This window comes from Procambarus clarkii, chromosome 67, assembly GCF_040958095.1.
Source record: "Procambarus clarkii isolate CNS0578487 chromosome 67, FALCON_Pclarkii_2.0, whole genome shotgun sequence".
Classification (NCBI taxonomy): Eukaryota; Metazoa; Arthropoda; class Malacostraca; order Decapoda; family Cambaridae; genus Procambarus; species Procambarus clarkii.
The window spans coordinates 20,450,114-20,476,592 of NC_091216.1; the positions used below are offsets into that span (position 1 = coordinate 20,450,114).

Genomic DNA, 26,479 nt, shown 5'->3' on the forward strand with positions numbered 1-26,479 from the left:
CTGTTTACTAACATGACCAGACAATTGAGACAGTTGGAATGATGATGATGCACTGTCTATTGGGATCACATTTGTACTCCTAAATGTATTCTGGAATATCCATAAGCATACATTTATTTATTGATTTATATACAAGAAAGTACATTGGGTTTATGAGAGTACATAGCATTGAGGTTAAATATTCTTGTAAAGCCACTAGCACGCATAGCATTTTGGGCATGCGCAGCTGCTCGAGGCACCTTTCCTGAGCACTGATGGTCTCCTATACAAACAAGTAGATGGTATAAGACACCCCTTGGTGTCTTATTTGTTAATTTTTACACAACTACTATTTACTTATTTATTTACAAGAAGGTTTATGAGATTACATATTGGAATTTTTACATTCTTGCAAATCACTAAGTTGCATTTTGTTTTGGTCCGAGTTACTATTGAGTTACTGTTTGAGAATAAAGTCCTTGTTGACATGGACTGAAAACCTAACGTTTACTGTAGGTATGTAGTTGATCAAAGTGCAGGAAGCTTGCAATACAGCATGTAAATGTTTCTGGCAATAATAATGTTGTCAACTTTCTCTCATGCTGGATAAAGTAACTAGAGAATTATGGAATAAATTGGAAGTACTTTTGATGTATTGTAGGATGTAGTGTGCCAAAATATTTATGAAATATTGTAGCAATACTGTACTACTTAACATATAAGAGGTTTTAAAATTTTGTTAATAGCAAAAGTGGTTATGGGTTGTCAAGAGGGAAATCAGGGAAAAGTAAATGATAAATCTCAATTTGAGATGATAGAAAAATAAATAGGATTACAGATTTTTTTCACAGATCAAATCATCTCAAAGGGATTGTCAGGTAAGTTGAAGTGTGTACATATTTCTTGAAAGATGCTTGTTCATAAACGTACCCAAAAAAGGGTTTAGAAAGTACTAAGTGTGTGTGTGTGTGTGTAGTTTTTTATAATAATTATTTTATTAAATTTGATTATTAATTTTTTTTTAATATTTGTTTATATTCATTTATGTTTTTTTCAGCTTTACAAGAAGATTGACAATTATGAAGTCAGCTGGGGACTAGGTTTAGCATTCCATGTGATCAATAATGGAATATGAGGTAAATGAATTTTAGCATTCCATGTGATCAATAATGGAATATGAGGTAAATGAATTTTATATCACATGTTCTTTTTATTGAACACTTGATATTTTAATAAAGCTTAAGTAGTTGTGCCTGAACAAATGTACAATCTGTTTGTCCCCTTTTCAACTTGAGTTCAGTCTCATCTTCTGTGGTAGAACCAGTGCACCAAACTAAACAATCATTCTTATTTTGTGCTCAGTAGAACAATATTATTCAAGACTTGCACTTTGATTGTGTTTCATAATTGTACAAACTAAACCAGCAATTATATCAAAAGTAGAACATCTGTGTTCAACTGTTGACGTATACATATTGTGTATTGTGTTTCCCCGAGCCTCGGCATGTACTTGTCAAAGTTTGCTGATACAAATGAAGTGTGTTAGTGAGTTTCTACCTGAATACAGTTATATGTAGAGGTATTACAGGCATCCCTGTTAAGATGATAATTACACACTGAACAAGAAATTGTTTCTTAACTTCATGCTTTGTGAAAATATTTATATTTACAGTGTTTTATTGAAGAATAGGTTGTTGAGGACTAAGTGGGTAATATCCTACCAGCTGGCTGGTATCTGCATTGTTGCAAGCCATATGTTTGATGGGTGAGATTATTTCCACAATTAGTAATATAATATTAATGTTTCGTTAGAGACCACTTACAATATATATATTGTTTTTGCAAATCTATGCTCTATAAATCATAGGAAGCTGGGAATATGCAGTTAAGGAAAAAATGTGTGATTGGTAATCAAAATTTTGTTTAACCAAAATGAACAAGTGAGGGCCATAATTGAAATAAATTGCCTTGATTTACTTTTGAGTACTGTATTTGCATATATAACCATAGTAATATTTTATCTTTTCACATTTGTATAAATTTAATTTGTATAATATTTCATGTCAGATATAAGCTTTATTAAGTTAGAGGATTTATGCTAGAAAATATGACTGAAAAATTTGGTAAAATAATTAACCTTTTGTAGTTGGCATTTGTCCAAGGCCGGGACAACCTCCGCCTTCTTTCCTCTTTGTTGATTTTAAAATGAATTCATAATATACATAAATTTGATAAAATTGCAAATATATTATATTTAAACTTTTACATGAAGTGCATTTTTAACTTGAATATTTACATAAAGATTCACGTTAATTATTTTGTAATTGAGAGTTACTACTTGCCATCTACAACTAACAAATAGTTTATGAAAATTATTAATTTATGCAAATTTCTTTAAATTTCTCTACTATTAGAACTGTATTTTCTTACTAAATGATCACTAAATTCTATAGCGGCAAGTGTACCTGAGGATAATGTGATCAGACACTCCTGTGGAACATCTACATCAATGACATCCTCAGGTTAACACAAGGGGCAAGTGCCTGCGCACATATTTGTACACTGGCTTTTTCAAGAGACAAGAAAGATGATATAAATCACAAATACAAAATCTCTGAAACTATTGTAACTTTGGGACAATGATAGCAAGTTATTGTTGCCTCACATAAACACAACTGGTGACCATCTCCTTTGTAAAATAATTATATATTGAGTCATTTCTGGTTCATCATTTAAGGTTTGTAAAAATATTGTACTGTATGTCACAGTTGCAACACCTTATAAACTTTATGGATGGAGTCCAAAAGTGAATAATATTCTAACAATCCATCCTCCTGTTTTGAAAATACTGTACTTATTGTAACTATGTGGACCATTGTACATATATTGATATAATGATTAGATAGAATTTGGTACTACAGTAATCACTTTATAGTCGGGAAAAATAAGGCAAAAACCAAACTAAAATATTCCAGGGCTTAGTATAAAGCACATGTACTGTATTATAGGTCTAGGTTGGTTAGGTTAGGGTTTATTAGCAACAAATACAAAAACTTTTCCTGTTTGTCCAAATTCGATATTCCCAAATTTCCTTACTTTCTAATTACCAATTACGACAATATATGTACAATGGTCCATATCGTTACTGTAAGTACTATCCAAACAGGAGGATGGGCTGTATTCTAAAATTAATTCTTAATTGCTTCCTTGGTGGCTTTTGATTGTGGTTCTTTCTCCTACTTTTCCTCTCCATTCTCAGATTGTGTTACTAAGTCAGTTTACTCTGGGTTACTTATGAGTTGATAGAATAATATGGTAGAGCACACTGCAAAGCCCCTTAGTACATACAGCTTGTAGGCAAGACTTAAAACTGAACAGAAGTTTTACATTTTTTATATACTGAGTTATTAAGGTCTTTACATAATATGTAGACATATTTGTAGCCTTCTCAAGCATGTCTCTTTCTTCTGCTGGCTTTGTAGCCCTAAGAGAGCAATGGGTCATTATTTCACCAATAAAAGAAAGGCAAGTCAAAGTGTTTTCCAACCATTAAGTTGTTTCTAAGATGATCAAATTCCTTCACAATATCCTTATTGTGAAGAAAGTCTCTGTATAAATATTTGCAGTTCTGAATGATGACTTTGTCCATGGGTTGGATTAAGAAAGTAGTATTACAAATGAAAGGCTTGTACAGTAAGTCTCCTGGAGAAGCTTCTGCTGTGGACACCACTTAATCCCTTCTGGGAGCCTTCCATTAAGACATTGGGGCTATATGACATATGAACCAGAAACATTGCTATTTGTTAGCTTAAATATGTCTGAATGAGATAGATTATTATTATTACCATCACTACTCTCTGGCAGGCCAACCTTTATGAGGTGAATCTTTTCCTTGGAGATAAAATTCTGGTTAAACCACTTGAAATCTGCTCCTGGTTATCCATATACTTTATTGAGCCTTATAAATCACAGGAAGAGACTTTGCCCTTTTCAGTGGCCTGGGCTGCAAGCTTATTCCATTCACCAATACAGTAATTTAAATTTGAGTACCACAAGCACTGGCATGATCAACCAGGTATCAACACACTGTCTTTATTGCCTGAGCTTTATACCCAGCAGTTGGGGTCACTTTTACCACTATAAACCAAAGGGTATGAAAGTAACTTTTTCCCAGTACAAGCCTATTTCATGTGCATTAAAAAACATTAAAGTGAAATTTTCAGTTTTTGCAAACATGCACAAATTTGTTAATATACCTGCACTAGCTGTATTAGGACACTAGTTTTGCAGCTATTTTATTCATATAGCTGGGAATTTTTACTCGTGGCAGCTCATAAAACACTTTAACCATCCAGTGTATAAATGAATTCCTCAAGAATGCTCAGTTTAGCATGAAATCACCTTCATTTACATGAGCAACCTTTGGTATTTATTAAATTTCTCTTCAACTTCTGTTGTTGCTACTCTGAAGATTGCTTAAGATTTTAGTACACTTGTTGCATTCTTTACTTTCAAGATATTTCATTTTTGATTTTAGTAAAGAATTTAAAAGCTTTCCTCTACTCTAAACAGTATTTTAATGATTTTCCTATCACCTTGAGTTTAGTGACACTCAAACATCTAGGTATGCCAGTCTAGTTGGTTTTATTTTCTTCAGTCTGCATATGTTTACTTGTTGACTAGCTGCTTTACATATATCAAATGACCAATTTCATATATTTTTGAGCTGACATTTTAAAAGAATGTTCCATAGTTATGTCAGTAAATCTAGGGATTCAAAGGGATTCCCTCACATCCTCATCAGTCTCAAAACAATGAAGAGGGAGAATAGGACACCCCATTAAAGTACATGTGCAGATTGAGTGCACATGAGAACTTTTAGGTTGCACTAATATGCAGCGAATTAGGAAAATTGGCCGTCGTGGCTCAGAAGGAGCCATTGCCACATTGATACAAATACAACAAAAACTTTTCACAACCACCATGTTGATCTCTTGCTCATTGAAAATCTGTACTCAAACACTGCATATACTATCAGAATACAATTTTGGGGACCATTTGCAAAAAGTTAAACAAAAATTTTGGTTTTGTACAGAACATTGGACACTTGCGGCCAGGAAGATTTTACTATGAGACATTTCAGTACATATCCTGCTTTATGGACAAGATAACGATTTTAGTTTTAAATTTTATGCCCACACTAGCACATGAAGTGGTCTGTCATTAGTTACAATTTCACATACTGATATGAGAAACATACACAAAGGGTTAATTTGCTATAATAAAGTGACTCGACTCTAAGCTTTCATACTAATTCTTGTTACACCACTTTCCTCACTGTTTACTATGCTGGACTCCAATTTTTGTATGTATGTATGTTTTAATAATATCTGTTGTCTTCTGGGTATAGATTTGGTGATAATGTACCCCGTGTTCCCCCTTGTTCTATTACTGTATATGTGAATATATTATGCTAGCTCACAGGAGTTACACACACACATGCCTTGTCACTGGGACAGCAAATACAGTACATTTTTTCCCAGGAAGATTCTGCTCTTCCAAATGATAGATTGTAGTATTTAAAATGAAATGTCTGCAAATGATTCCATCTCTGATGCACTTCCTAGTTAGGACTTGAATGAGATTCCATTTTTGTGAAAATATTGTTATAGTTTATAAAATACTGTACTTGAGAATTGCATCAGTATGAATTCAATCAAAAGTTTGTAAGAATTTGTTAAACTCGTGAAAGAAATTATTTTTGTTGGCTGTTGAAACAATTTTGCATCATGTGCATATATAAATATTAATAATAATATTGCATTTGGATACATTTATTGCACCATGTTCATGACATTGTAAATTTTATTGATGATGTCTTTGTTGAAGTGCTGAATTTAAGCTTGACTTAAAACAGTTTCCTCTGTTGACTTCCTGATTTGATGGTTATATCATTGTTAACACTAAATGAAAGTGAAAACGTTTTGTAAAAGTGAAAAATTGTATGTGTATGCCTGTTGGAACGGCTGTTTACTATCAGAGCATAGTTTACAAATGAACAAATTTTAATAAAAGATCTTAAATCCTCCTTTCTTTAATATCTTGTAGTGAGATATATTATTTTTAATTAATGTAAACATCATTTATTATATCAAATTGAAGAAACTGTCTCAAACCTCATCAGAAACAACACTAAATTGTTGCTTAAATATAACGGCAGTTTTATAGTTGAACCCTACTTGTCTGGTTATTTCAACTACAGGAGAGTACTCTTCGACTTCAACTTCGTCTGTGCCATAGTGAGTAGATTAGATCACAGTATCCTGTCAGTGTAGCATCATTGTATAGGTGGCACCTATGAAGTCCGTGAGCTTTTTTGCATTATGCCTTACTGCTTTAGGTATCGCTGATAAAGATGTCTCGCAGTTTTCATTTTATGTACATTTGTTTTAGGTTTATATGTAATATGTTGAGTGTATCTTTTCATGTTTGCTTAAACTTTCAACAATTATGTGTAATGGTAAAAGGATGAGTCCTTATGTAATTTGGTCATGTAGACCCCTGGTGGCCAACATAATTTTAATTTCCACACACTAGTGGTATATTAAAAAATATACCAGTAGTGTAATTTAAAACTGAACCTTCGTCGTACCTTGTTGTAGTTCGTCATTTTGACTGATGCTGCATACTTTCAAATCATTACTTATTGGAAATTTCTGTAACAATAATAAAATTAATGTACAGTACATGAGCTTGGCAAAATGAGTTCTGCTAACTGCTGAAACTTTACTGGCTAAAGGCTCTTGGCTTTCTAGTGAGGTGTCAGTGGTTGAAGGCTCTTGGCTTTCTAGTGAGGCTTCAGTGGTTGAAGGCTCTTGGCTTTCTAGTGAGGCTTCAGTGGTTGAAGGCTCTTGGCTTTCTAGTGAGGCTTCAGTGGTTGAAGGCTCTTGGCTTTCTAGTGAGGCTTCAGTGGTTGAAGGCTCTTGGCTTTCTAGTGAGGCTTCAGTGGTTGAAGGCTCTTGGCTTTCTAGTGAGGCTTCAGTGGTTGAAGGCTCTTGGCTTTCTAGTGAGGCTTCAGTGGTTGAAGGCTCTTGGCTTTCTAGTGAGGCTTCAGTGGTTGAAGGCTCTTGGCTTTCTAGTGAGGCTTCAGTGGTTGAAGGCTCTTGGCTTTCTAGTGAGGCTTCAGTGGTTGAAGGCTCTTGACTTTCTAGTGAGGCTTCAGCGGTTGAAGGCTCTTGGCTTTCTAGTGAGGCTTCAGCGGTTGAAAGTTTTTGGCTTTCTTGTGAGGCATCAGTGGTTGAAGGCTCTCGGCTTGTTGTTTTTACAAAATAAGAATCAAGTTTTGTTTGCCTCCTGCATTCATTGGCCTCTCTTATGATCAGATTTTTGGTTTGCCTCAAGTACTCATACGTGTTCACAAACTTCTGAATTAGCACAGCTGGATGAAAATTTAACATGTCAACAAGGAGACATGAGTAAACAGTATTTGGTTGTGGTGTTAGCACAACCTTCTTCCTCTTAACACCTCCAGGATGATTACTGCTGCTACCAGTCTTGGCAAAAATGATCAAAGTTATTATGAAAACAAAAAAGTTAATGTTTCAAAAAAAAAAAAGCTAAAAAGCTTTTTAGCACGGCACGGCACTGTGGCATAACGCAAGGGTCAAGAGCACATAGTCTACTTTGTACTTTGGGCAGGCAGGCATGTTAGTAAGCCACTAGGTGGGAAAACAAATAAATATCCCCAAATTTTAGCAGAAAACTAGTCTTCAGCCTATACACACAATTTTTAAGAAATTTGTGTTATAATTACACAAATTTTTGCTGTAATGAATTATTCTAACAAAAATAGTACCTGATCACACTTGGCGACCATACAAGAAAACAAACTGAAAAAAGAATATACACAAATTAAGTTATCCAGAAAACTGGTGAGGCAAAGGTATTTACAAGCAGCACTACCACCAGCACACGGCAACAGCTGTGAGGAGACGACGAGTGAAGGAAGCAGTAATGGTTCTCAGAGCATACAGAAGAGACTGTTTTCAGTGGGTGCAGGTGGGTCTATTTATATCCCTGCTGGTGATGTCATGTTGTGTCAACGGTATCGGTAACGAGTGGCTGGTGGTATAACAACTAGAGATGGTAATTGCTAGTTAGCGGATGCATAACAGCTAGTTAGTAGCTGCTAACTGCTCATCAGCGAGCAACCTGGCACTGGTACGGGATGATGGAGCACGACGGGTGGGGTATACATCGAATTACTGGTTTTTGCCTTCGAAGAGATGGAATTGCAGTGTGATGGCATTGAAGGTATTAGGAAGAGGCAATTCCACTGCTAAGTGGGCGATTTACGTGACACTATACAATACAGATCAGAGGACAGTCCCTCCAAACACCCCTTCCCCAACATCTCTCCTTCTCTGCTCCTCAAGCAACTGCTGAGATTAATTCAGTATGGCTCAATGCCTGTCTGTCGTATCCAGCAAAACGTTGGCGAAGCCCATATGGCTTCCAGATATGGTGAAGTTTGGCAGAAAGTTATCCAAACTTGATGAGAATCTATGAGTCTGCACTATCTGGCAAAATCTAAGGTTATCCAAATTGCTATTTGGATAGATGTTTTGCCAGAAAAAATATCCGGCTGCAATTTTTGTTGGATATCCCAGATATTCGGATCAGCAGTTTTTTTTTTTTTTAAGCTAGCACATACAGTAATGGAAGGTCATTTTCAGCAATATCTTAAAAATTTATTGCATTTGATAACTACAGCAACATATCTACACATGCCTTGGTACCAGGGGTACTCTCAGTAGTGTAAATTTAAGTTGATTAGATGGTGTGATTTAGGACTAAGCTAGGCACTGAAGTCTGGAGGTGATTCATTGCTACTCTTATTTTTTTTTTTTTTAACATGGCTAAGTAAGCAATTATCAAAAGAAGGCACCAAGCTGGGAAGGCTATGTAGCACTATCAAATATGCAGGATATTCAAAAGATGCTAAATATCACTAAGGATGCCAATACGAGAACAAAAGTGCATAAGGCGAACAATATCAATAGTATCTAATTCACCAAGGATTCTATCGAGGGACAAGTAACAGCAAGGGACAGCCGAGAAGCAAGACACACGCACGTCCTGGAAGTTGGCACATTCAATAAGGATATGCACGACCGTAATTGGGACAATAAGGAGCAGGGCAGCGCTTCATTAAGTGCCTGCAAGTTAAATGGGTATGGCCAATACGTAACCTTTCCAGAGACGTTTCCCACCGCCAGTTACAGTGGTAGGAGGAAGGCCAAACAAAAATTATATAATTTGCACACTCATTCTCTTCCACATTTTGCTCAGAGTGCTTACATAGTTTGAGTCTCCCATTAATGTGCTCACCACATTCCATTGATGTGTGATGGTGTTAGGCTTAATTGTCAACCTAATCCATGGGCACCAGTAGTGCCTTCATTCACTTCACCCTGGGTGTTCTCCATCCTGCTTCCTTCATCACCATTTTGCACCACAGGTAAGCACTTTTGACCCTTTGCTGTTTTTCAGGCATCTGTATCAAAGGCCTTATGTTACTGACAACCTGAATGTTATGACTGGGTCAATGTGACATACCATAGCTTTCTGAGCAGTCATCTGGTTCTCCCAGCCCCACCCCTTATTTACTGTTTTTTGGCATGAGAATGTGACAAGATCTGGCTTTAGGAACCCTAAGTATGTGTTGGTTCTGCCACTTGGAGGTGGGTTGGCAGGTTTGACAAATGAGCAGCTTCTCATATTGACGCAAAAACTACAGTACAGTACCTGTACTGTATATTGTTTTTTAATGGAAATAACGAAACAGTTACTGTATCATTTTACTAGAAATATAAAAAATTACAGAAAATTTACAATGTGGTTGAAAAGCGAAACCTAAACCACAAGTGTAAATGATTAATACCTTTAAGGAATTGGTAATTTTACTTTTTCTTGGCTGTCGATTTCAATATACTGTAGTTCTTCTTTGGGGACCTATTGACAGGATTCCTAGCAAATGGACAAAGATTTGTATTTAGACACTGGCTACACTTAGGACTCACTGGTAAGCATACTTGTTGTCCAAACCCAACCATAAGTAGATTAGTGTCACTCCATATTTCTTCAGGCATCCAGGATTCCAAGGCAGCTCTTGTTTCTTCTGGTGTTTTTGTGGGAAAACCAGTCCACCCAAGTCGGTTACTGATGCGATGAACATGTGTGTCGACTCCTCCATTATGAAAAAATAATTACATGTGGAAAATGTTTATTAGAAAAATATGTTGAATGTAGCAAAACATCAATTTCTGGGTGAGCCTCTGAAGCCAAGATGGCTCCCAACTACTAGATTGCATCAGTCACTGAGTTCTTTAGGCTTATTGGGACCATAACCAGAACCTGGCCTCCCTCATAGAGGAGCAGGTGCTCCTGCTTCAGAAAGTCACCAAACCAAAAAAAAACACTGCTGGATTCAAAGGATACCGAAGGCTTGCAACCTGCCTCATGAACTCTCCGAACAATGTAAACAAATGATCGGATCTCTAAACCAAAACATACTTGTTCTCCCTACTTCACCCACTTGTTTGTGGGGAGGGGCAAGAGCCCAGGCCCCTTCTAAGGCCTCAGCCCTCTAACAGATACACACTCAAGACCCTTGCCCGACAACATGGTAGGGAGGGAACCCATTCTTATAATACAAAAAAACCACAGAACCCGTTCAAATATGATGAAAAAGTATCATAACCCATTCAAATATGATGAAAAAGGAACAGAACCCGTCCAAACATGATGAAAAAGTAACATAACTAGTTCAGATATGATAAAAAACCAGTGTTGAATGTAATAAAATGCGATTTTCTGGGCGAGTCCCGGAGGCTCCCCTGGAGCTATTAAGGCTGATAGGAATAGTCCGAACTTTTGACATCAGACGATGTGAGGTGGAGTTCTAGACCTACCGGGGACCACGGCCAGAATCTGGCCCCCTCAGAGAGGCACGAGGAGCAATGGCCCATAGAAATGCACATGTGATTTTGAAATGTTCTATATCTGACATCGACCGGGACAGACACCCAGAAAGGTAAGCGCCTCAAAACAAACCCCTATTCTGGTGAAACCAACGAAAATAACGAAACAAGTGGACAGAACTTCTCCAACTGAAAACAAGCAAACGAGCCTATCACATGAGCCGTGCCACATGTCTGCGCAGCTCCCCCCTCCCCAGGAGGGGAAGGGGAAGCCCCAGACCCCCTGTGCCAGCCATCCACACCTCAGTTCCAAGGCTGGATATCAAAACACACGAAAACTGCCGACCTAAGGGAGGGAGGGTTACCGGGGAGCCTCCGGGACACTCCCAGAAAATGGCATTTCATTACATTCAATGCTGGTTTTCTAGGGGGAGCCCCTACGGCTCCCTGGAGCTACTTCACCAAAGACTAAGGAAAAAAGTGGACTTACCCGGGAGGCGTTTGGTGCTCCACAACTCAACTCGAAGTTGAGACAGGCTGCAGCCGCCGACCCAAAGCAACACAGGCCCGACTAGGCCCAGGAACGTTAACGAGGTAGCGTGCAGCCAGGACCCTGTTCGACCACCAAAAACCCTGTGCACGAATGTCAGCCCAGGACATGTACCCAAAGACAGCTACAAGAGCAGTGAACTTACAAACATCATGGGCACGGGGCTAGACCGCAGGCTGGCTAGACTTAATAACCCTGCGGACGACCTGAGAGACCCGTACCCAAGAACAGGGAAGAAGGGAAACTGGATCAGCCCAAAGCACGTCCCTGGCAGAACACAGAAGCCGTGGCGCGCAAATAACGGCAGAGGGCCGCAACCGGACACAACTCATGATGTACCCCCGACCTGACCAACCAAGCATCAACAACCCAAGGATCCCTCCAGAAAGCAGCAGTCTCATTCTTCGCCAGAAAAGGAGATGGCTGTAGACGAACAAACCTATCGCCACGACCGAAAGAGCAGAAACCCCTGCGCCGGAGGAGAGCATGAAGCTCCCCGACCCGACCCCCAAAGGCCAATGCCAACAGGAAAAAGAGCCTTCAAAAAGCAATCCTGAACCGAAAGGGCCACAACAAGTTGAGGAGAAGAGAGATAGGAGAGCACTCTGTCCAAAGACCAGGATGGCTCAGGTGGTGCATGAGCAAGCCGGAGGTGAAACAACACACGAGACAGCTTGCGAAACGGCGCAGAAGTAACATCTATACTGAAAGCAAGCTGCAGCGGCTCCGCCAGGGACGCATGATACAAGGCGACAGTATTCAGCATAAGATGACGGTCCTGGAACAACCACGAGAGAAAGGACAACACCACCCGAACCAAAAACGAAGTACAACGACGAAGAGTCAAAAAGAAATGGAAGGACCGCAAGGAAACATCATACTGCTGCCGAGACGAAGCACATAAGTGGGACGCCATCAATGAAGCCACCTGATCACCATACAAACGGTGATAAACTCGAGTCAAAAATACCAAACACGAAGACTCGAGGAGAAGAGCGAACCAGTCTCGTAACAGACTGGGCCGATCTTCTGAAAGAGGTGGAGCCGCAGAAAAACCTCTGGGCTTACACACTGGGCAAACAGCACCTGAAACCATGGGGCCAAGAGGACTACTCGCCCCCTGGTAAGTCTTCAAGCGAGCCAGGACCTGGAGCAACAGCTGAACCGGGGGAAAGAGGTACAGGAACCCCCACCTCGACCAGGCCTGCCGAAAGGCATCGATCCCGACAGCCTCGCAGTCGGAGAAGGGCGCCACATATACCGGAAGACACCTCAACCACGCCGACACGAAGATGTCCACCTCCGGGTGCCCGAACGTCTGGCAAAGCCAACTGAATGAGTCAGCGTCAACTGTCCATTCCGTGGACAGGGGAACGAACCGGGACAGGTCTTCCGTTGGTGTGGATACCACACAGGTATCTTTCAAACCACCACCTTTCACACGCACAAAATACTCCTCTCCTTAGAACAAAATAATTTCAATTGCGCACCATTAAAGTAATCTCTGTGAACGGTGACAATGCCCAAAGCGAGGTACTCAGACGCCCCTCCCAACTGAACAGCAGGAATGAAACGAGACAGGCCGTCAGCCAAGACGTTGGACACCCCCCGCACGTGAACCGCCAGGTTCTGGCCAGGTTCTGGCCTTGGTCCCCGGTAGGTCTAGAACCCCACCCACATCGATTGATGCCAAAAGTTAGCACTTTCCCTATCAGCCTGGATAACTGCAGGGAGCCATAGGGGCTCCCCCTCAGAAAATATTATAAAGTTTTCTTTTGCAGAGTGGTAGAAGGTTGGAACAAGTTAATTGAGAAGGTGGTGGAGGTCAAAACTGTCAATAGTTTCAAAGCGTTATATGACAAAGAGTACTGGGAAGATGGGACACCACGAGCATAGCTCTCATCCTGTAACTACACTTAGGTAATTACAACAGTGTTACAGTGCAAACACCACAAAGGTAAAGTCCCAAAAGCATTTAGCTGAAACATAGTAGAGCCTACATGATGGAGAGGTGACCATACTGTGGTCAACTGTTCGCGACTACATCACTGAAAGAACTTGGGGCTCAGGCTTTGGAGGAACCTGGGTTCCTCAACGGCCCCTCCCAAAACCTAGCAAGCACTGTGGGTGATGTGATCTAGTAGTTGGGAACCATTACAGCTTCAGTGAGCCACAAGGGGCTACCCTAAAAAATGTGACATTAAAATGATTTTCCAAAAATGTGACATAACATTAAAATGAGATCAGAATATACTAGTCACAATTTTCTTAAAACTGCTGTTGATTCGAACCTTACCTATGCCTGTTAGCTTTCCCCAGCCAATATCCATGCACAAGTGAGCCATCTTGGGCCCCACACCTGGAAGTTTACACATCTCTTCAAGTGTAGGTGGAATGTCTCCACTGTAATCTTTCTTCAGTATTTCACACGTTTTCTGAATATAAGTTATCTTTTTCTGAAAGACATTCAAATAAGAGATCCTGTCACACAATTTGAATTAATTACACAATAAAGAAAACTCTGACCATTTTCCAGAAACACTTTCATGAGTACCTTCAAGTATTACATACAAGTAACTATTTTTGCATTACACTAAATAAATTATTTGCACTCACACCTTTATAAATACAAAAAAATCAGGATTTAAGTGTATGAGAAGTTCCCTCTAAACAGGACAAGGACACTGTGGTCTCCATGACAAGGTTCAGCTGGTCACATGGTTGACTTAATGTACCAGCACAGTAGAACTGTCTTTGGGAAGCAAATGGGTTTTATGCAAATGCAAATGGGTCTTATTAGATGCAGGAGTTCTGTTTGGCTTACCAGGAGCCAGAGCTGAAACCTGGCTCTCATGTAGGCATATAGGGGTTGAGTGACAATTGGCCACTGTACCAGGAAAGCATCCATAAAGTCTGCACCTTCAGAGATCTTTTTCTGGAGTGTTTGAGATTTTGCCCCCTAAGAGGCCAAGCCACTGGGTTGAAGAACTTCACTTAGTGCAATTCATAGGTCTTGACTCCTCTGTTGGCTGGGAGCATTCTCTTGATTGCACTGGGAATTGGGTGTTTGTTTTACAACATACCGTGGATGCCAATCATAGCCTGGTTGTTTTGGCGGCACTTTGTGTCTGTCTTCTGGGAAGCAGCCTCAGTGCCTGGATTCTCTGCTTAGTTGCCTTCAGGCCCCTGGTAATCACCTCATGGGTCGTTTGCCGTAGTTGGTTTGGCCCATCGAGCCCACACTCGCCATGTCTGAAGAATGCGCATCGTCTTTACTTCCCAGACTATGATCATTCTTCCTCCACCAAGCTGCTTATTGGGTCAGTGACAACTATATCCCCAAGTCCTGTGGGGTTTGTTCCCCCTGGGTTTCTGCACTGACTGACTGCTTCTAATCTAGCACTCTAATATACTAGAGCACTCTAATACAGTACTACAATATAATACAGTATACATTAAATGTACATCTAATGTACATTTTTAAAGCAGCTGCTGCTTTGCGAGCTAGGTTTGGTACTAGTTGAATTACTCAGATTCGGCAAAAATTTGTATTTTGTTAATGAAAATGTTAATAATAATAGGTTTGCTAGGGGTTAGGCATTCACAGCATTGTGATTGGTTGGATGCCCCAGAGTTGGCCCCCTATAGTCTTCAGGGACCAGGAATTGGAGGTGTTGGTGACCTCCATCTAGACAAAGCTCACGCATCCTGTAACTTTTCCAGTGAGTATGGTTTGCCTTGATTCTGGTTTTCACCTCCTGGTTCCAGCTTAAGTGTCTGATGTTTAAGAATCGGGGCAAAGTTCAGCTCAGGGTGTAACTCAGACATATCCAGGGGTAGCCCCATCCACACTAACAGAGGAGAGGAGTTAAACCTTCTAGTCTTTCTGGGACAATCGTCTTTGCAAGCGCCCCCCCATCCCCTTTCTCCTTGGTGGTGGTGGTGGTGGTGACACCTTTCTGTCCCAGCTGTTGGGATAGGCCTACAGCTCTGCCCTGGAGCCTTTGTGGAAGGCTTCAGGGACTGAATGGGAGGCTGAAGAGTGTCCACGGGTGCCCATTGATCTTTCTTGAACCTTGGTTTCCTCTCCTGAGGGTCTTGTGCTTGAAGAAGATATCCTCTCTTCTATATATGATGGTTCAGCTGCTCTCCCTCGGGTATGGTTCCAGGAATGTTAGGTGCCTCAGAATCGTGTTTCTGGAGGTCTCCATCTTCCTGCATTTACCTTTTGGTGGCTTGCATAGATATACTTCAGTATCTCCTGTGAAATTCAGAACTCATTTTGTTGATGGACCAGCCCTCTTCTGAGTGTGGGTCCATCTCAGTTTACTGGATGCAGTGTGAGGTTTCAGAATCATTCTGGCTGGCTGACATCCCCTCCTCTTTTCCTTAGGGACTTGGCAAGGTTTCTGTCAGACTTGCACACTTGATTGGCAGGAGTCTTTCAAGTGTTCTTGGGTGGTACTTCTGATACTGATATTGAAAACCTGCAAACACCACCATTTAATGCAATTTACTAATATCTTTCATCAGGTAAAATTAATGAAGCTTATAGTCTATATACAGGCAAATCTGCAATCTGGACTACTGCTCAATCATGCGACCAAGTTAAGCTAACACTGATGTATACCTTGTCTATTTCTTTAAAATGGCAAGTCATATTTTTTTTTAGCCAAAACAGTTAAAGAAAACATAAGAAAGGCATTCCTTTGCCTTTGTTAGGGTTTTACAGTCCCCAAAAGTGAGAGAGACTGGTCTATGTAACAAACACTTGAGGCTGTAAGAGTCAAGTAAATACTGAAGAACTGGTCTAAACTTAATAAATTCAGAAATTATAGCTGTACTAAGATGATAAGCAGGCAGAGCAGGATGATAAACAGACAAAACAAAGCAAGAAGAAAACCAGTTTTTCTAATAAATATGGTTTTCTGTCCAGGGATATTTAGAAAGCACATGATTAGCTGTATATAAACAGGTACAAGTAAAATTCTTATAGCTAACCTTCCAGAACCCAACAGGATATATAAGTTGACCAAGTGTGTGATCATCAGTTGCCAGAATGTTGTCAACAGTAAGTCCATGAGCTCGTAGCTTCATCATGGCTGCATGAGTCACCTGGTCTTTAGTTTGACTACTTAACATTAGGGAGATAAGCACCTGGAACCTATACACCTGAAAAGACATAAAAAATATAGTACCTTAATTTTAATTCAATATATCAAGCCTGGCTCATGGCCATTCCTATAATATACTGTATATCTATATATTTTAACCCATTAATAGGCTTATCCCCAAGTATAATTATACAGTATATCAATAATAAACTATGATACTGGTAATGGTGGCAAGTCAGGTGAGGTGAGGGAGGGAGGGAGTGGCAGCCAGTGGCGGGCTGTCACTGCCTGCCACTGCCACTCAGCATACCAACTTAGTGGTTCATTATGGTGAACACGAATGTAGATACTTATATATAGCATCTGTATATAGCCTATCCTAATACTAATGTACTAATATATATACTGATATCATATATTGTTATTTGATGGCCTAACTAGCCTACTCAGCAAGGGGTAAAGGGAGGGAAAAAATTATCTACCTCCAATATTCCTGCTTACTATGCCTGTCCCTCGATGGTGTGAGGTTTCCACGGTTCCTGAGCCTCTCCTTGATGATCCAGTAGCTCGTTGCAGGGCCTCAGGTGTCGTGAAGCAATTGCGTCCTCTCCGAGCCACTCCCTAAGTTCAGGTATTCCAATCCTGGTCCAACCAGTGGTCACTGAGCCAGTCACTGTATACACTCGTTCCTTCCACGAGGCATTTCCTCCTTGACCTAGAAACAGTGTATTCCCTCCAGCGCCTCAGTAGAAGTGACCCGGTCACTGCAGACCTGCTCGTCTACCATTCAGACTCACGGGCGTCGGGATAGGCCTCCCGAGTTGTCGCCGACCAATACCTCAAGTTTCAGCACTTCTTTGCCCACTAAACTTGGCTTCTTGCTTCCCAGGAGCACAGGGTCTTCAGCATTGATGGTAGACTGCGATGGCCGCCTATAATCCACTGAGCGAGGCTCCCAGAACCTCCAACCTCTAGAGCTATTTGACACACGACCGCTTGCATCCACAGTCAAATCAGCTCTGAGCAAAGCCTCAGCTAGCGCCGAGCCAGCACCTTTCGGTGACGTCACAGCGAGCCCTGATTGGTCGGACGCTCCACGTGACCTCAGCCAGCCAATCCCCAGCCGGCTGGCGTCGCCCACAAAATGTACGGATTTGCAGGCAGGGGGCGCCATTTTGTTTGTACCAAGGGGCACGACCTCCTCCCCATACCTACAAAATTATAAACACAAATTTCTCCCTAATTAAGTGACCAATCTGGTCGCCTTGTATCCCAAAAGATTCCCTGCATCTCGGGGAAAACCCAGGGTCAATGGATATGACTCTTTAATGCCAGATTTGGGAAGAAATAGGAGGCGGCTCCGTAACATTGGTTACTTCAACTTAAAATCAATACTCTGGGAGGCCTATGTAGCAAGAACAGCATACATTTGGACTGGCAGATTTATAAAACTCATCTTGGAGACAGTTTGACCAGGTTAAATGACAAGGCATCGGAGGTCGAAACCATCAATAATTTCAAAAAGTCACATGACAGTACTGGGAAGATGGGATACTACAAACGCAATACACCCATGAGCTCAGGATGTCGTAAATGACATACTGAGCATAATATACAAGAAAACCTCACTACAGTATAGCAAAACTTGTTTGTCCACAAGTCTGCCTAGTTTGTACAAATTCTGACTTGATAAGAATCGCTACAACACAAGAAAGCTATTGTGAAATTTTTTAATAACATAATATTTCTATTAATTTGCTTTATATTAATGTTACCTTACTTCAGGTTGGGAATCTCTATCCATGCACTTCTCGGCTCCCATCAAATCAACTGGAGCATCCCGTGTAGCTCTCATCTGGTGAATGTTCTCCAGGACCTCCCGCCAGTGTGAAGGTTCCCATCCTAGCAGTCCTGGCTTTAATGCCTTCATTTTACCTTCCTAAAAGTAAAATTTGAATTTATGAGCATGTTTGAAAAATGTCCATAATAAAACAATTTTAAAATCCATCATTTAAAGTATTGTATCATCTTCAAGAAAGTAAACAAAAGAGAAGCAGAAAACTAATGACCTATCAGCCTAACCTTAAATATCTACAAGTTCACAGAGAACCTTGAGGGAGGAAATTATTCACCATCTTACAGTGCACAATTTTGTAAAAGTAACAAACATTGTCTTGTAAAGATTAAATTCAACCTTCTCACATTTTTTTTGCAATAGTAACCAACTATACAAAGGACTTTCAGCAGATATAGTGTGCACTGATTTTTCTGCAGCTTTTGATAACATACTTCATGAAAGTCCACCACAAAAACTGCAAGCTTATAAACTATTAGAATGGCTCAAACAATGGTTAAAACAAAAGAAAGCAAAGAATCATCCTAAATGGAAGTGAATGTGACTGGACAATTGTTGTCAGTGGAGTACCACAAGATTCCACCTTTGGGCCAACCCTTTTTTGTAATATACATCCATGATATAGAAGAAGAAAATTTCAAACCACAAACAATGAGGCCTAGCCAAGCAATCTACTGTACATGAATGCCACAAATGGTCAGAAGGCTGGCAAATACTTTTCAGTATTGAAAAATGCAAAACCTCACATGTAGGGCATAGCAATACAAATCATAACTACAATATTAATGCAACCATTCTGGTGACTGATTAAGAAAACTATCTGTAAGTTATGGTCCACCAGCTCCGTAAATAGAAGCAGTCATAATAAAAGGTAACCAAACCTTAGAAATAATCAAGCAAATCCTTGACATCAAGGAAAAGAAAGTGGTTATTCAGTTGTACAAGTCTATTGTGCCCCATCTGAGCTACCATACTGTGTCCAAGCCTGGAGACCTCATCTTCAAAAAATATAGCCAATTTGGAAAAAGTTCAATACAGTAACAAAAATCATCCCAGAACTAAGTCAAGTCTCATACTGTACCAGGGAAGATTGGGAACCCTAACACAATAGGCACGACAGGGCTAATTCAATCAAGACTTTACAATACCGAACCAATTGGAAGATATTAATCCAGACTACTTCATTGGAAGGTTCAATGTAACTAAAACAACAACCAACAGTTTTAAGCTCAACTGGTCACAGTGTAGGATAGACAACAGGAGATACTTTTTCACCCAGGGGTAATAACCCAATCGCAACCCGTTCTCGCAAATTTAATAAGTCAATATTAGACTTATTAAATATGTGCATAGGTGACATACTTAACATAATAGATACCCTTAAAAAGATTAATAGAAAACACCGACCTTACCTAACCTTGTTAGTATCTTAAGATAAGCATCTTATTGCTTCGTAATTACAATTATTACCTAACCTATAATAGGTATAGGTTAAGTAATAACTGTAATTACGAAGCAATAAGATGCTTATCTTAAGATACTAACAAGGTTAGGTAAGGTCGGTGTTTTCTATGAATCTTTTTAGGGGTATCTATTATGTTTAGTATATCACCTATGCACGTAGTTAATAAGTCAATATTGACTTTACGAATTTGCGAGAACGGGTTGCCCAATCGAATTGCCACTCTGCCACAACAGTAAATTCCAGGACAGCTGAATAAAAATTCAGCCTGGAAAAAATCCTCAGGAATAAAGGAGGGACCATTGACAAGTGAGCAGCTTCCTGTCAAATTTAAGGCCACAAAAGATAGTGACAAAATGATAAAAATTCAGGTAAAAAAAAAATACAGTTAAAATAAATTTTATTCATATAAAGCATCTTTGAAATAAGGAAAAATTAAGCAAATGGGAAAGTAAAACTTTCCCATTTGTAAACTTTTAGTAAAATTTGTATTTTTTGTAAAATTTTATTGACTTTTAGTAAAAGTCACTAAAATGCAATACAGTAATTCAGTAAATTGGCCTTACCATTTTAGTAGGGCAGGTGTGCACATCAAAGGTCTGATGGTCATCTGGTTCATGATGGTTTTGACTAAGATCCACTCCATTTTGCTGTGAGGAAAGTTTCTCTATGCTATGTTCCTTTTCATATTTAATTTGAGTGTGTATTCTTCTAGCCAGTTTGCTTGCTGGTGTCACAGGAAATAATAACGGTTTCTGAAAAAAGGCAAAACGTATACTTTGAGTCTGTGAATAAGCTCCTTTCTAAGTATGTTGTTATGCCACTCCCATAGATATAAAGTATATGCACCTTGCATGCCATAATGTTATGTATCTTCAGTCAGGTAAAACAACATATAGCGCCAGTGCCACATGATCTATTGCATCCTATAAGATCATACAATGTGCTTGGAAGTCACTGGAGATGGTTTAGTCATCACTGGAATAAACCAGAAACCCAGTAATATATCCACAAATTCAAGAATTACAGATTCCTTGTGAAGTCACTAGTTGTTACCAATGGGAACCAGTCACCCTATCTCTATCAATACATGCTTGCTCATGCATTATGTAACCGTCTGGAGGTATTTGATGTGGTTGTTCTTAACATGTTTGTTCTATACCTACTCCTCCCTTTCCTGCCCTCCTTTTCTATGCTTAGAGGTCTTCTCATGTAATAATTATTATTAAATATTATTTCTCATTATTATTATTATTAAAATTACTGAATTACTGTATATGTGAGGCAGTTGTGGATGTATGTACCTTTAGTCAAGTGAGGTGGTGTCACCAGATGCTAGGGGCATATATCAGTATAGTATGTCACTGGCTGATAGGGTTATCTTGAGGTTATCTTGAGATGATTTCGGGGCTTTTAGTGTCCCTGCGGCCCAGTCCTCGACCAGGCCTCCACCCCCAGGAAGCAGCCCGTGACAGCTGACTAACACCCAAGTACCTATTTTACTGCTAGGTAACAGGGGCATAGGGTGAAGGAAACTCTGCCCAACGTTTCTCGCCGGCGCCTGGGATCGAACCCAGGACCACAGGATCACAAGTCCCGCGTGCTGTCCGCTCGGCCGACCGGCTACAACTAGAGTTCTAGGGTAACTAGAGTTCCTATTTTTGGGTAACCAGTGATTCCACTGGAAATCTGCAATGCTCAAGTTTAGCAATGTTTAAGTAATCTGTCAAGTCTGACAGATTACTGGGCCTCTTGCATATTCTAGTGTAAGATATGACATTTCCAAGGATGCCAAAGCACTTAACGTGAACCTGCAGGGATGCTATAAGCCCTGTAGTGCCAATGATGTACACCATCTTGCTTTATGGAAGTTGTGCATCTTTTAGGCATACAAAGAGCCGGTCGGCTGAGCGGACAGCACACTGGACTTGTGATCCTGTGGTCCCGGGTTCGATCCCGGGCGCCGGCGAGAAATAATGGGCAGAGTTTCTTTCACCCTATGCCCCCGTTACCTAGTAGTAAAATAGGTACCTGGGTGTTAGTCAGCTGTCACGGGCTGCTTCCTTGGGGTGGAGGCCTGGTCGAGGACCGGGCCACGGGGAACACTAAAGCCCCGAAATCATCTCAAGATAACAAGATGACTTCCTTTTTAGATATCTAAAATGTAATTCATCACTCCTCTCTCAGTATGAAGTAAAAAATTCAATTCCATTCACCTGGGCACTAGGAGGCTCGAACCAAGGACCCCACGTGTGTGAACCGAAGCTCTATTGACCTGTATGTAATTTTTTGAAATACAGTATGTATTTTTTTTTTTTAAATTACATAATTCATCTATTTTTGACATTTTGACATGTTTTAGTTACAGGTTACGTGATCAAGATTGTTAAGGCCAGCACAAACAATCAGACAGAAAACTTTGCAGTTGATATCATACAATCCCGTCTCCTGAAGTCTACATCAAATGGTTGTTATTAACAATGTATGCTAGGTCACACAATAGAAAAACTGCCATCAGAAATTTGAATAATGACTCAAGGGGCACAGGGTTAACGGTTGTAGGTTGAGGGCCACAGGGCTAACAACACTGCAAACCAGGCATGACAGTGCATATATCATTGAAACTTTTAAATACTGGCGCAGTGGTAAAACACTCGCCCAGAGCTTCACGAGCGCTTTGGCCTGGGTTCGTATCTTGGCCGGGGAGGATTGACTGGGTGCTAATCCTTAACTGTAGCCTCTGTTCACCCAACAGTGAATGGGTACTTGGTTGTTAAACAATTTAGCAGGTCGTATTCCAGGGAAAAATTAGGATTAAGGACCTGCCCTGAAATGCTATGCATGCTAGTGGCTTTACAAGAATGTAAGAACTCTTGTGTGTACATAAAAATAAATAAATAAACTGAACAATTTGGAGGATGTGGATCTGGAAAATTTCTTCAGGAGGGCAGATGTAACACAAACAAGGAGCAACAGTTTCAAGCTCAACAAGCCACAATGTAGGACTGAGAACATGAGATGCTTTTTCACCCACAAGGTGAAAGCCAAAACTCTTTTAACTTTTAAAGCACAACTGGAAAAGATCATCAAGGCAAATGGGAGGGACCTTTGACAAGCTGCCGGCCCTCATTGAGGCCACTAATGTTAGTGGCTCTCAGGTAAAACTTCAGGTAAATTGTGGTAAATTCAGGTAACACAGCCTAAGTGAAGTGAAGGTTATACGAGGTGATGTGAAGGGCATCACTTCACCTCGCATAAGACAAAACTGGAGAAAGTTTTAGGTGTGCCACTAGTTTAGTCCTAAGCTGCAAGGTACTAATAATTTATTTTGTTGAGAACAGAAAGCCTGTGTATAATACTGTATACAGTACATATATATACTGTACTTGTATCAAGTTCCCAACTAGGTCGAACAGCTGACCTTCTGCAGGATGCAACCTCACAACAGTTGCTTAACACCAGGGTACTAAATTTACTGCTAAGTGAACAGTGCCATCAGGTGAAAGATGATGTGCCCACTCATTTCTGTCCCACCCAGGAATTGAACCTGGGATCTCTGACTGTTAATCCAGAATGTAACTATTGTACTATGGAGGAAAATCTTAAAAAAAAACTACTGTATGTAAACTATATACAAACTTATAAATTAATAATAATAATAATTATAATAATATGCACAACTATTTAAAAATACAGCTATGGATTTGATTTAATTTAATGGATATGATTTAATTTAATGTCATTGGAAGAGAAAATTCAGGGCAGACATGATCACCTACACAATACTTGGAAGTGACAGGTGAGACAATCACATACACTTTAACAAGGGGCAGTACACTATGTGAACAAGGCACAGCCCTGGAAACACAAACCGTAACTGTCTCTATTTTCCGCTTGTTATAACTTGTAATAAAGTTGTTACATTTTGGCTTAACGTGTTTATGACGTATTAGAATGTTGTTACAACTTGCTATATTGGTTGTTATAACTGGTTAGGTGTTAAAACTTGTTCGAACGTTGTACCAACGTCGTAGTTTCGGTGTGTGTTTGGTGGGAGGCACTAACACCCAAATGACCCACACACATTATAACAAAACCAAAATATCAGTCTCAGAATAGTAAACAAATGCAATACATCAAGGGAGGGAATTATCAGGGAAAAGTGCCAAGCCATTACTATAGCCCTGGGAAGGGGTCAGGATAGGAATTTGGGATGGGACGGGAGGGAAGGAATGGTGCCCAACCACTTGGACGGTCGAGGATTGAACGCTGACCTGCATGAAGAGAAACTGTCGGTCTACCGTCCAGGCTGGTTGGAAAAACAAATAAACTTAAAACTAGTGAAGGCAGACTCCATACACAGATTCAAAGATAGACATGACATTAACCAAAAAGGGCTTGAAAACCATTATACAAGTCGATCGAGGATTGAGGAAGTTGGACTTGTAGTCTAACAAGCAGGCCAAAATGTCGAAGAAGGTGTATGGCTCATGTACAAGCGAGCACAGTACTGTACAGGCGAGCACAGTACTGTACAGGCGAGCACAGTACTGTACAGGCGAGCACAGTACTGTACAGGCGAGCACAGTACTGTACAGGCGAGCACAGTACTGTACAGGCGAGCACAGTACTGTACAGGCGAGCACAGTACTGTACAGGCGAGCACAGTACTGTACAGGCGAGCACAGTACTGTACAGGCGAGCACAGTACTGTACAGGCGAGCACAGTACTGTACAGGCGAGCACAGTACTGTACAGGCGAGCACAGTACTGTACAGGCGAGCACAGTACTGTACAGGCGAGCACAGTACTGTACAGGCGAGCACAGTACTGTACAGGCGAGCACAGTACTGTACAGGCGAGCACAGTACTGTACAGGCGAGCACAGTACTGTACAGGCGAGCACAGTACTGTACAGGCGAGCACAGTACTGTACAGGCGAGCACAGTACTGTACAGGCGAGCACAGTACTGTACAGGCGAGCACAGTACTGTACAGGCGAGCACAGTACTGTACAGGCGAGCACAGTACTGTACAGGCGAGCACAGTACTGTACAGGCAAGCACAGTACTGTACAGGCGAGCACAGTACCCTGGCACCCACCTCAGGTTTAACATCCTCATTTATATTAGTTGTTCCACTCTGCTCTTCGCACTCTCTTTTGACTTGTAAATTAGCCCTCTGAGTACGGGACCGAGTCATTCTTAGAGCCATGATGGTGAGACGAGGGACAGAGGGACTACACACTTGTTGACTCCCTACACACTTCCTACACACCACGGATCCCACACATTTTGTGTCCGAAATGGTCAAAATATATAAGTTTCTTATATATGTTTGAGTGTGTGTGTGTGTGTAGAAAATAAATAAATAAATAAATAAATAAATAAATAAATATATATATATATATATATATATATATATATATATATATATATATATATATATATATATATATATATATATATATATATATATATTGTTGCTCAATATTAAAACCACAATATAATGCTATTAACAGGTGATATCTTATACTTAACAGGCATATAGGTATTAAATGAAGTTCAGTGGGGGGTTTTCATTGTTGCCGCCGGAAGCGGCTAATTTGTTGTGCACCTCATGCTCATCGTGTGAGCCGTAGCGCAAAAAGCATTACAGAGGGCACAAAAGGTCTTTATCAGACCTCAACGGTGATGATTACATTAACAATTTCATCTATCTTTCACACCTTATAATTATAATGTTAGCTAGTTACAAAGAATGTTCTATTTCAATATCTATATATTTAGAGTTAATCATTATAAATTAACTGTAGGTCTTATCATTAATACATAATTCTTTCAGCTATGAATATATTACAGTTATAGGGACTGCCGTTCGTTATTATTAGTCATCACAATACACTACTTGCTTCTTAATCTCATGTCGTTTATCTACTGGAAGCGATATATGGATACAGTGCAAGGATTTCAGGTATTTTATCCTTCGTAATTGTTTGCCATTTCATACAAGGTGAGATTAGATTTATCTCTAAATGGCTCAATTTTATTACAGTCAAAGACGATTAAAAAAAAAATCATTAACATTGTTCCTAAATGCAAATCCTGATCTGAAACTCTTCATTGACAGATGTAATAGAACCCATAATCACCACACCATAAATAAATATATAGTTGATATCCCCAGAGTCAAACTAAATCTGTGTAAACATTCTATGCAAATAAAGGGACCTAGTTTATGGAATTCACTCCCTGACGAATTAAAATACTGTCCAACCTTATTCAAAAGTAAAACCAAAAAGACCCTAATTTCATCCTCATAGTTATCTGCCTAGTGCTTCAAACTCGCACTGTATCTTTTGCTACCCACTCCCCAAAATATGTGCCTAAGCCATATAACTTCACCGTTGAAATCACTGTTATGTAACACGTTGTAAAAGCTGAAGGGGGCGAGGAAATAGGGAAGTAAGTTCAAGTATGTTTATTGAGACAAGAAAGAAATACATCTCAAAGGGATAGAGTAGCTTAGGCTATTTCT

At 40.0% G+C, this 26,479-nt stretch overlaps 2 protein-coding genes across 4 annotated transcripts in view; one reads left to right on the forward strand and one right to left on the reverse strand.

Moving 5' to 3' along the window:
* LOC123767745 (ectonucleoside triphosphate diphosphohydrolase 5) overlaps positions 1-6,065 on the forward strand; it is a 69,091-nt gene extending 63,026 nt beyond the window's left edge. The window contains 1 exon segment of the mRNA XM_069310382.1: positions 1,037-6,065. Coding sequence (XP_069166483.1) covers positions 1,037-1,114 — 78 coding nt within the window. The 3' untranslated portion in view covers positions 1,115-6,065.
* Positions 6,066-9,825: 3,760 nt separating this feature from the next.
* The window catches only part of LOC123767742 (large ribosomal subunit protein mL45), a 53,302-nt gene continuing 36,648 nt past the window's right edge, over positions 9,826-26,479 (reverse strand). For 2 of the 3 annotated variants that reach the window (XM_045757706.2, XM_045757707.2), the window contains exons 7-11: positions 20,509-20,697; positions 18,406-18,564; positions 16,513-16,683; positions 13,808-13,967; positions 9,826-10,228 (exon numbers count right to left, since the gene is read on the reverse strand). In XM_045757706.2, coding sequence (XP_045613662.2) covers positions 9,942-10,228; positions 13,808-13,967; positions 16,513-16,683; positions 18,406-18,564; positions 20,509-20,697 — 966 coding nt within the window. In that variant the 3' untranslated portion in view covers positions 9,826-9,941. The other variant, XM_045757708.2, reaches the window with a different exon arrangement.